This window comes from Hydra vulgaris, chromosome 01, assembly GCF_038396675.1.
Source record: "Hydra vulgaris chromosome 01, alternate assembly HydraT2T_AEP".
Taxonomy (NCBI): domain Eukaryota; kingdom Metazoa; phylum Cnidaria; class Hydrozoa; order Anthoathecata; family Hydridae; genus Hydra; species Hydra vulgaris.
In genome coordinates, this window is record NC_088920.1 from 24295967 (window position 1) to 24308972 (window position 13006).

Genomic DNA, 13006 nt, shown 5'->3' on the forward strand with positions numbered 1-13006 from the left:
TGTGGTTCAAAAATTTTGATGTTGAAATAAAGATACTTTTTTTCATAAAAAAAAATAGATTAGCTATAAATCCGTTCCATTTTTTTTGACTTCATTTAAAAACAACATTTTTGTGTAATATGAGTATGCTCAAACAAGGCGTTAATTTTTGTTCAAAAATCTCCCGATTGCCAGTTTGCGTACATTTACAGTTATACTAAGTGGAAACCATATAAAATTAACACTAAAGTATTAAGAGACCAATTAATATCAAAAGTTTTTGCAAGTTGTTTCTATCGGTACAGACATTTGGCGCTAACTTTGACTTTGATTTATAAAAAAACAAAACGTATGGATCATTGGTCTATACTTCATTCTACCATTTTTTAATTATATCTTGAGATTATACTCTAATATCAATAACAAAATATCAAATTGACATTTGCAGAAAAAATATTACAAAAATCGGACACTCCAATTAAAATTATACTTTTGAATTAAAATTAAAACTAAAAATCTAAATGTAAAATAATTTTTTAAACTTAACTTTTTGTAAAACACCAACATTAAACAATCTCCAGTAATAATTTAAAGAAATTATGAAATATAAGAAATCTAATTAGTAATTGTGTTTTTTTGTAATTTGTCACAGCCCTACAGCTTAAAATTTGTCAAAATTGTTATTGTTTTCTGTTACGGTTAAACTTGAATTTTTTGTGTTTTTATTTATTTTGAAAAACATTTAAGTGAAGAAATTAAAGTTTTGAAATGCCAAACAAAGCAATATCTCACACTGAGTGCCGAAACTATGTTTGCATTCTTTGTATGTCAAAAAGTGACCGATCACTGAGACCCTTTCTGATAAACAGACTGACAAAACATTTACCAGAACCTTTGGACTTAAATGATGATAGACTTCCACATGGGATGTGCCCAAACTGTCGTTTCCATCTTCATAAAATTGATGAAGGAAAGGCTACAAAGCCTTTTCCTAACCTCTATGACTTTTCTTTCATCCTTGTGAAACAACCCACACGAAATTTACCTGATTGCAACTGCATCATTTGCAAAATTGCAAAAACCAATGGAAAAACACCATTACCAATGACCAGCAATGTTGTCGCAGAGAGAAGCCCTCCCACAGTTCATAAGAGATGTTCACATTGTCTGACAATAGTTGGACCAGGGTTACCATATCATTGTACCCCTGCAACAAAACGGGTCAACCTACTAAGGTTAGCAAAAGAAGACACCAAAGGTGCAGAGGTTGTGGCTTCTTCTGTGTTGAAAACAATGATTCATCACCCAATGGTACTGTGCGACTTAGCCAAGCAAGTGGGGGTCCTAAATTACCACTCAAACTTGGTATGTTCATTTGATCAATTTAGAGATTATTATTTTCTTGTTTATGTCTTAGAAAACCAATATTCATAAATCCACCATTCAATTTTTAAAAAATATTTAATTTTGCTTAAGGAAAAGCAGTACCAACTCAACTTTTCAAGGAACCACTTCCTGCTGAAAGCTTGGTGAAAGTTCAGCTTAATACAGGGTTATCCAACAATCGTATGAAATAACTAGCTTCAACACTAAACTGCATCAGCCCTCAAAGAATTGTTGAGCCTTACTTTGCTAAAAAATTTTCAGAACAAGGAAAGTTGCTCAATGACTACTTCACTGTTTCAACAGTGAAACTTTCCAATTGTGATACAATCAGAGAAGTTGTACATTGCAAGGATGCTTCCAGCCTACTGCAGTTTGTGTTATCTGCACGAAATGTTTCTGATCAGCCTTTTGTTAAGATTGGAATTGATGGGGGTGGAGACTTTATTAAGATGAGTCTAGGTGTTCTAGAGACAACTCCAGAACCAACAAGTCCAGTCTTAAAACCACCAAAGCTTTGCTGTTCTTCCTTCAAAGACTCTGGAGTAAAAAAACAACTTTTAATTGCCATCTCTGAAGGAATGCCAGAAACATATGAAAACATAAAAAACCTTTTGAAACTGACACAGTCAAACTCAATTCACTTTGTTTTTTCTTGTGACATCAAAGTTGCGAATATCATCTGTGGAATTCAATCCCATGCCAGTAAACATCCATGTTGTTGGTGTGATGCTGATTCTTCAAAACTTGGACTATGTGATTCTTTGAGAACATTTGGAAGCATTAAAAAAGCACACCAAGAATTCATTGCTCATGGAAATGATGTCAAAAAAGCTAAACAATTTGGAAATGTCATCCACTTACCATTGTTGAACTTCCCAGATGAGTTCCTCATTCTGGATGCAATCCCACCCATGGAACTTCACTTGCTTCTTGGTGTTGTCAACCATCTCTACAAAAACTTGGCCAACATTTGGCCAGAATGCAAGACTTGGCCTGAAGCATTAAACATCACTCTGCAGCCCTTCCATGGTGGAAATTTTCAAGGAAACCACTGCCAAAAGCTGTTGAAAAATGTAGACATTCTTCAGGAAAAGGCTGAAGCTGCAGCTGCATTTGCAGCATTCCCATTCATTGATACATTCAGAAAGTTTGAAAAGGTGGTTGTGGCTTGTTTTGGAATGCAGCTTGATAAAAATTACCAAGAACACATTAAAAACTTCAGATGTTTATACCATGATCTTCCTGCAACCATCACACCAAAGGTTCATGCTGTATTCTTCCATGTGTCTCAGTTTATCTCTCAGAATCATAAAGGTCTTGGCCATTATAGTGAACAAGCCACAGAAGCACATCATTCAAATTTTAGGCCTCACTGGTAACAGTACAAGAGGCAGACAACTGACCCAGAACATGGAAAGTATTTGCTTAACTGTGTTGTTGACTTAAATAGTAAGCATGTTTAGTTAGCGTAATGGCATTCCAAATAGAAAAAAGAAAAAATTTGGTAGAGTAGAATAGAAGCTTGTTTTTAATTTATTTTCTGAAACTAGTCTTTAGAAACCTCTCTTATTCGTGTTGCTTTGCTATTTTTGCAAAATGTATAATATTTGAATGAAATACAGAAAAAAACAATGTTCTATAAAGTTTTTCAATCAAGAATATGGGTTTTAATTATGACTATTATAGGAAAACATTGAAATGCAAATTTCTCTCACGGACGCCAATCCTGGATTTTAAAAATACTTGGAATGATATCACATTGGTATGTACTATCACTCCTCAAAAGGATTTTTTCGGGTGTTTTCATCAATTATGCACTTTAAAATATTCTAACAGTTAGCTAATAATACAGCCAAATTTAAAACATTCATATAATTAGTACTGTTGGATGGTTCTACCCAAACCTGAGGCAGATGCATTACTTTTGGATATAGATATGTAGGGAAAAAATATTTTTTGTATACAGCGCGAACTGAAAAGATTGCGTTAACATATATCACAGCAGTTTCTATTATAGCAATTGCTATCGGACAACGTGATGCACTTTTTGTTGGGGTAAGCGGTTTGTCATTTTGCTGAATATAATATATATATATATAATATATGTTTATGATGAAATATTGACCAACTCTATCGTGTAAAGTATCGCGTAATATGATAATAATGTAATAAAGGCATTTTACTTGCGCATTAAAACTAAAATTTTACCTATCTTTAGGTATAGATTTAAATAGTTTAAAAAATAAACTTTGCGTGAAAACTAAAATGTTTGCATACAAATGCCATATGGTGATAGTTTTTACTTTTGATAGTTTTTAAGTGTTTTTATAAGTATTTATTACTACTTCTATGAATAATAACAATAATTTAGGAGTTAGTCGACTATATTTAGTTATTTTTCAAATTTTTAGCAATTAGTGTTTATAAAATCTGCGAAAATATATATATATATATATATATATATATATATATATATATATATATATATATATATATATATGTATGTATGTATGTATGTATGTATGTATGTATGTATGTATGTATGTATGTATGTATGTATGTATGTATGTATGTATGTATGTATGTATGTATGTGTGTATATATATATATATATATATATATATATATATATATATATATATTTAAACTTAAAAAAAAGGATTGTGTTTAGTTATACTTTGTTTCTTATTTGAACATGATTTGCGGTGACTGGGAAGGGGGGCGGCTGGGCATCTAAGGAGCATTTTTTTTAAATTTTTAGGATTAAGTGTAAAATATAATATAAATTATAAAATATTTAAAAATATATATTTCCTACCTACCCCAGATAAATACCAGCACTGCAATTTCTGTTTTAAAAAAAATGCTCAGGCAAGGAAAAACCCACCATTAACATTTTGATCTGGCATTTTTTTTTTTTTTGCTCAAAAACGTGACAAAATACATCATTAGAAAGCTGATAAAAAATATCTTTTAAATAATATAATATGTCTATACAAAATTTTTTTCTTGGTTAAACATAAATTCTACAGTACTATTATCGTCATCGAATGTTTAATCGTTTTTTAATCGAAAAATAGATTACACAATGGTTATGAAAAAACTGAAAAAAAGCGACAAACCAAAAATATGAATTATTTAGTTATCATCTCATATTAGAACTAGTGTCTAAATTAAAATAATTAACTCATATCAAAGTAAGATTAATATCGCACTGGTATAAAATTAGGTATTTTGTTTAATGGCTAACGAATTTTGCGGCATCTATATAATAAACCGGAACCATTTTTTTTTTAATTTGTTAAATATAAATATATTCAACTTAAAAGTTGAATAATTGTATATTTAACAAATTCACAAAAAATAGAAAACAAAAATCTCATTGAAAACATATATCCTTCACGGGTAATATACTCAATCACAAAACAATGCTTAATAAGGTGTCTTCTAGTTAAACCCCTACAACTAGATAAATCTTATATTGCTTCATTTTTTGGTTTAAACAGTCAGGAGCGGATGCAGTATTTTTTGATATTTGAAATCCAAACATTTACATGTTTAAGAATGGTACTTTATAGCACTAAAGAAACTTAAATTTAATTATTGCATACTTTATTTTATAATAAAAATTTAAACTCAGAAACAATAATAGCATTAAAAACAATTATTAGAATAAAAAATAGTAAAAATAATTTCAAGTAGTCGCAATCATAAAAATTTTTTTCAGGTAAGTTCCTTATAAATGACCAAACGATTTAGGTTGTATTTCAAATAGAATATTTAAAAAGAGTGGCAAAAAAAAAAAAATTAATACAGCATATTTATTCGTTTTAGGTAAATTTACTATAAATTCGCATTTTCTTTTTAAATCAAACATATTAAAAAAAAAATTATACTGATGTTGTAAAAATATATCTGTATAAATATCAAGATCAAGTTTAAAACTGTCTAACTTATTAACACAAACTGCTATGAACACATATTACATTAGAAAATTATATAAAATATGCAGTAATCTAAATAAATCACTACAAGCGATTTATTTAATTAGGAAAAAAAAAATTTCACCCATTGTATGATGCAGTAATATAATAATCTGTTGCCTGGTGTCCTACACACAATTGGGTTAAGGTAAATATATATATAAGCATATTTCAATACAAAACTGGATATAATTCTTAGAGATTTCATATCATACAATTATACTCTATATAAATATCAAAACGAAAAGTACGGTATGCTAATATACAAAATGTTAAACAGCGATTATTCATAAAATTTGTCAAAAAGATTAAAAATAAATTTAGTAAAATTCCCTTGAGTGGCTTCAAGAAATTCAGAAATCTGATTCGTACGTATAATCTGCCAGCAACGTGTAACCACTCGTACATAATGAAGATGGTATACCGTAAATGTTTCTAACAACCAATTCATTTGCTTTTATGTACGAGCTTAGTGAACATAATATAAAAATTATTTTGCTAAATATAAAAAGTTAAAACATTAACTATTAGCAAAAATTTTCTAGTCTTTTCAAAAGTTTTTAAAGTTTTTTTCTACATATTGATCATACACAAAGAGTTAAATTATGATCACTGATCGTAATTCAACTTCTAGTTTTTTTGTTCAACTCGGTTACTTATAATACCATCTATACCCTACTTATCTACTTAATATCCATTCAAACAATATACATTGATGTCAATAGCAACAACTTGAAGGTATATAGCCAACAGGAATAGTATTTAAGATATGAAACTGTTTAAAGAAAAACGATTAACACCAGCAGGTGCACACCAAAAAACAATAAGAATCTACATTGTTATTAAAACTAGGTGCGCCATATTAGATCTAAAGCGGGAACTGTTTAACTGACAACATTGCTCTTGGATTCCTCAAGCACTCCAAACCGTATTTGAAAATCACTGTTAAAAGTCATTCCACAAAATAACGTGCTTATTTTTGTCGCTTGATAAAATACAAGATCCATTCGGATGCCATGCTGTTGCAATAACTGCGCTCCTTAATTAAAAAAAGAAAGTAAGAAATTGTGACAGAAAGAAAGGAAAAAAACAAACAACACTTTTTAAATTTAATTGATTTAAAAAAACATTGGTATTAACATGATAAACAAATATCCTTACTTATGCTCTTTAAGAACTTTATCGAGTTGGTTTGTGCGTGTATTCCATACATAAATATTGTTGTCATGCGACCCACATAAAGCATATTGAGCATCCGGGCTAGCAAGTATGATAAAAATTTATATATAGATCTTTATATTTATGTAAATATTACAAAAACAAAATATACATTTAACATTTGTATTATTAAAAATTTAAAATTCTATTTAATCTACTTATTTTAATAATCAATTAAAAATTATTTATAATATATTAAAAATTTAAAATTTATTAAAATTTAAAAAAACAAAAAAAATTATTAAAAATAGTTATATTTAATTTGAAACATATTTTTTAATGTGCTTATATATGTGTAGTAATTTGTAAATTCTTTATGCCTTAAACAAACATTTTATTGATGTAACATTTAGTTCTACAAACTTTTCAACATGTTTTATAGTACCATTTTTAAATTTTGAGTACATTACCATGGTTTCAGGGTCATATATCTTATTTTTTTCATACATTAATTAAAACAAAATCAATGTGATTTTGCAAGTTTGTTAAGCTGTGAAGCTCTCTGAATATTGAGTATTATGGGGGTTTAACAAAAAAAATTTTCTTAAAAATGGGTTCATATCTGTTAAATTTTTAGGCCATGGAAGATAAGAAATTTTTATCAAAACGATAAATGATCAATATATATGAGATATGTGAGATATATATGAGATATGTTCTGAATCAAAAATGTAGCAAACATGTGATTCAACTTAACTTGCTCCAAACAGGAGTTTATGTTAAGCCAAGACAATGTTGGTAGTGCTTAGCTAATAGCTTAGTACTAGAGATATTTAACATTTCGATTATTCAGCAGTGGTTGCTTGTTTGGTAAAAAAAAAAAAGTAAAATCTGATTGGATAAGATAGAACTTTACAAAAAACCTAATTGTGTCATTGCTCATAAAGTTATACTTGCACTACTTTTCACAGGGTATGTATCACATGTACAAAATAAAATAAATCATACAAAGTGTCATGCTGTCTAAAAAGCAGATTCTTTTCCCACAACCATTACAACTAATAAAGATAAGACATGTCAAAATAGCTAATCATACTGTATGCGTGTTTTTATGATTTGCATGATTTCAATACTTTTTTCTAAAGTATTGAAATCATGCAAGTTTGCCTTAAAATTAAATTTTTTTTACAATCTAGTCAAAATTTTGAATTTCTGTGTACTTTTTAAAAGTAACAATAACATAATATAAGATATATAATATAAGATAATATAACATTAAATAAGATATATAATAAAGTGTCTATATATATGTATATATATAGTTACCTGAAACAAGCACGAGTGTAATCAAACGCAACTTTAAAACCATCAGTTCTAAAATTAAACAATTTCAGAAATCATAAACTAGACTTACACTATCTATACCTTTATTTATAATAATAATTATAACAGTTATAATAATAATAATATACAGTTATAATAATAATTTACATATACAATAAAATACATTTATAATATTTTTCATTTATCCAGTTTGAGTATTTCAATAATCAAAACTACATACAAACATGACATTCTGTTATTTTCTAGTCTACTTTAAATCAAAATTTTTTTCAGGTACCTGTATGTTGATACAATTTGATTTCTTCTTAAATCAATCAGTTTTAGTGAGTCATCTCGCGTGCAAGCCAAAAGATAATTCATATCTGTATTTTTATAAAACTGTAGCTTGTATTGTGACCAAAACATTTTAATGATAAAAAAAAATTCATTTACTTAAATCAGACACAAGTGAATGTAATATATGTATTTATAGTTTATTTTATTTACTTGTGTAAATATACATTTAATATACTTTTTATATAGTTGTGTTGTTGTATGTTAAACTAAATATATACTGTGCAAATATATATTTAGTTTAACATACAACAGCACAAATAACACATAAACACATATATACACATGTCAAACTTTATGAAACACACACACACATACACATATATATATATGGTTTGGGGTAAAGCTAGTATAATTCTATTGTGACAAGAAAAACCTCTAATTTCATTTTTCAGAACCTCTTTAAAGAGCCGACACAAATAGTAGTATAGCATTAACTATTATTACTGAAAAAAAATATTTCTAATCATCTGTGAAATGATCATTGTCATAATCATCTGTCCTATATAATACTCTCTATTTTTAAGTTGACTCTTACAATCATTATTATTTAAAAAAGTGTAATTATTATTTACTGGAAAAAGTATTCATTTTCTCGTCCATTAAAATAAACAAAATTTGTTTATTTTAGTGGAGAACCAAAACAAAATAAAAACGTCAAAAAAAAATTTATTAAATTTACCGTATATATTTAAATTTATTTTAAATTAAATTTAATAATTCCATGGTTTAATTTGTATTAATCAGATGAATTATTTCAATCACTTCTTCATTCTTTGTTTTTAATCTTCTTTTTAACATTAAATCTAAAAAATTTTATTCTATTGAATTTATTATTTAAATATGATATTTTTATTGGGTATTAATTTAAATCTTGTGATGGTCATGTCATAACTGGACTTTGTAAATTCTCCAGAAAAAAATTTTTATGCACTTAAATGTATCATTATCTTGTCAAGACGAGAAAACATCTTTAATAAATTTTTGCATGTCAAGCAGTAAATTGTTTTTCTCTGGTATGTGTTATCATTAGGGTTTTTTGGTTCCGGGTACCAGGACTCGGCGAGTCTGTGGGTAAATACCTGGATCCGATACCCAGTTTAAGGCTCGGCGAGTCTCATGGTTTGAATGTTTTGCCTTGTTTTGTAGGCAGCGGTGCGCCGTCAAGCTGGATTCCTACCTTTTCTAGAAAAATATCGTAGTAGGGTTTGTGAATCTAACTTAAAGTTGAACTTTTTAGATGTTTTGAGAACATTCAAGTTTATGTATGTTTCCATGTATATCCGAATACACACTAAAAGAATTAACTTCATAGCTTAAATTTTTTTGAACCAAATGTTTTTATATATAAGCGAATGCTTATATTTAAAATTTAAGTTTTAAAGCATTTGCTAATATTTCTATATTAGCAAATGCTTTAAAAGCATTCACTAATATAAAAACTTTTGATTAGAAAGATTGAAGTTAATAAGTTAATTCTTTTAGTGCGTATTTAAAAAACTTAAAAAAAACACTTTTCATTTATTAATTACTTCTCTATTTTAGGAAAAAAGTGAAAAATCATAATTTTACTAGAACATTTTTTACCGCCCCATTATGCCAAAGCACTCCAAAGTTTGGGAGTATTTCACTCAATGTACCGATTTGAAAAGTGGAAAATGCAATAAGTGTTCAACGATAATATCAAACAAAGATGGAAATACTTCATCAATGATTAAACATTTAAAAGTTAAACATGGAATTTTTTACCAACACGGGAAGAAATGGGAGAAAAGTCTGGCGCCAAACGATTTAAAACTATCGACATTTTCGTTTCCCTCGCAAGAAAGCCTTTAGAAGAAATTGTCTCTAAATGGCCGCTCCTGATTGTATATCAGTTAGGGCGATTACAATGTCTAGTTTTATTCGTGAAAGTTTAGCAAAATCAAGTATTAATCTTCCTAAAGCTGAAAGAGATGTTATGAATTTAATTCATAAGTTTTATGAAAAAAAGAAGTTGGAAATATTAGAATTGTTACAAGAAAAAATTAAAGAAGGCCTACGATTTAGCATTACACTTGATGAATGGATGAGTATGAAAATTCAGAAATACCTCAATATCAATTTTCATGGAATTGACTCTGAAGTTTATAATCTGGGTTTAGTGAGAACTTTTAACTCATGTACAGCTGTACAGTTAGTTGAAAGAGTAGAACAACATTTAAACACATATAATATTAATTTTAAAAAACATATAGCTGGTTGAACAGGCAACGGTGCAAATGTAATGATAAAATTTGGACGGAAATCTCTTAGTCTCTATAATTTGTGTTTGAATCACACTATACACTTAGCTGTTTGTGATGTACTATATAAAAAGAAAAGTGTTACCGTCTTGCAAGATGAAGATGACGTTGATGGAGATAGAAATGACCAAGATCAAAATAATATTAATGATGATCAAGATGAAAATTATTATTTTGACAAGAACGACGGTGACGCCGAAGAGTATGGACAAGTTGAATTAACAAATTTAGGCACTTGAATAAATAGCAGAGATAAATTAGCTAATATTAGGAAAAAAAATTTATTATTTTGAAAAACTAAAAAAAGAACTGTATATTTAGAAAAATTGTATCAAGCGTTAATGACGATAAAACCAAAATCAACAAATTCTGAACGAACATTTTCTGTAGCATCCAACTTCTGTACAAGAATTTGTTCTAGGTTATCGGACAATTCATTAAGTACATTAGTTTTTTTAAAGTTTTATTTTTTAAATAAAAATTATTGCTCTGTTTTGTATTCAACACTTGCAAGAATTTTAACTGAGTTGAGTTTATTTTTGCTTGTATATTTACATGCATTTTATAAAATGCGATATTTTTCAAAAGGTAATATTAAGTTTATTTGGTAGTTTAAGATTATTATAAAAATATTTACGTTAGACCTAGAACTGGCTAAAAGTTGTTTTATTTACCTTAACGTATACCAAATCCATTTTTAAAAATCGGCATGAGAGCAAAAAATCCTTTCATGCTATTGTTAAAATTGCAAGTTATAAAGACGTATTGGACCCGAACCCGGACCTGATAAATATTCTTAGACTCGACTCGGACTCGTCGGGTCTAAAAGTACCGGGTTTTCCCAAACCCTAGTTAACATTAAGTTCATCACAAACTGTAGAATGTATATTAGTGTTAGAAATATATGGCATACATGCCATATATTTCTAACATTAAATTAAGAAGGGGAGCTAGATTGAAAAATGATAAAAATTAATGATAAAAATTAATTAAACGAAAAAATTAAAAACATGAGCCAATAAAAAATTTAGTAAATATAATAATGGTTTGAATGCATGTATGCGTGTATGTTTAAATGTTTGTTTGTTGTATGTAAATATGTAAGTGTGTATGTATGCATGTATGTATGTATGAATGCATGCATGTATGTATGTATGTATGTATGTATGTATGTATGTATGTATGTATGTATGTATGTATGTATGTATGTATGTATGTATGCATGCATGTAAGAATCTATATGTCAAGCTAAAAAATTTCAACAAATTGCATTATCACCTTGGGACAAATCTAAAGATGCAACTTTGCCTTGAAGCTGAATCTCATTAGAATTTTGATCACATCTTAAAAAGAATTATTATCATAATCATGGAGAATTATCACCATAATCATAGAGAATTATCACCATAATCATGGAGAATTATCACCATAACCATGGAGCATATGCACAGCACTGTGCATAAAACATTATGCTAATAATAACCATTAGACATTATCAAAAAAATAAAATTCATTTGTATAACAAATAAAATGTTAAATTACTGATAAAATATAATATACCTTATATCCCAGAAGCGAATTTTTTTATCAAAATGGCCACTAATGATAGTAGTTCTAAATGCAAAATATTATTAAACATGGAATGCACTATGTGAAACAATTTTTTAAAATTAAAATAATAATCTGCTTTGTATTTATTGTTTTGTTTACTAAGATAAGTATAGATAACTAAGATAACTGAGACAAAACAGAGATAACTGAGATAACTAAGATAACTGAGATAGATTTCCACTAAAAAAAATATTTTAAAAAACTGGTTGAGATTAAATAGTAGTAAGAAAAACGATTCAGAAACAAAAAGTTCACTAAACAGTATACAACAGAATATTCGTAGCATTTTTTTGAATAAAACAGCTTTGTCAAATCCTCTAATAATACCACTGTGTTGTTAGAATATGGCAAGAGTTGCCAATTTTTGTCATATTTTTACTTGTTAGGTATTTACTATTTTAACTTTATACTATAGGAATTTATTATTTTAAATGTACCTGCAATGAAAAAAAAAAAAAAACTTATTTAGAAGCAGGATTTTGTAATTTTTATTTTTTTAATTAATATTTTTTATAGTAGTCATCTTTCACTTAAATAATTATATAAAATTTTATATAATTATTATAAATTAAAATTAAAATTAAATTATATATAATTATATATAATATTATATTATATATATTCATTTATTTATATATACTTTATTTTATATATTAATTTAAATTACACACTTTTATTCGTGATTATTGGTATCACTGCTTTTTATTATATTAAAAAAAATTATATAAAATTTTATTTAATTATTATAAATTGAAATTAAATTATATATAATTATATATAATAATATATTATATAAATTCATTTATTTATATATACTTTATTTTATATATTAATTTATATTACACACTTTTATTCGTGATTATTGGTATTTTACTGATCACTGCTTTTTATTATTTATGAAACATTGTTCTGTTTAATAAACATCTA

At 27.3% G+C, this 13006-nt stretch overlaps 1 protein-coding gene across 8 annotated transcripts in view; it reads right to left on the reverse strand.

Annotated features, from left to right (window-relative positions):
• Positions 1-5517: 5517 nt before the first annotated feature.
• Positions 5518-13006, reverse strand: part of LOC101237520 (autophagy-related protein 16-1) — a 65769-nt gene continuing 58280 nt past the window's right edge. For 5 of the 8 annotated variants that reach the window (XM_065787727.1, XM_065787730.1, XM_065787726.1 and 2 more), the window contains 6 exons: positions 12029-12082; positions 11747-11811; positions 8128-8212; positions 7833-7880; positions 6510-6608; positions 5518-6387 (listed from right to left, as the gene is read on the reverse strand). In XM_065787727.1, the coding sequence (XP_065643799.1) occupies positions 6294-6387; positions 6510-6608; positions 7833-7880; positions 8128-8212; positions 11747-11811; positions 12029-12082 (445 nt within the window). In that variant the 3' untranslated portion in view covers positions 5518-6293. Of the gene's footprint in view, positions 6388-6509; positions 6609-7832; positions 7881-8127; positions 8235-11746; positions 11812-12028; positions 12083-13006 lie in introns of those variants that run through there. The other 3 variants (XM_065787728.1, XM_065787732.1, XM_065787733.1) reach the window with 3 other exon arrangements.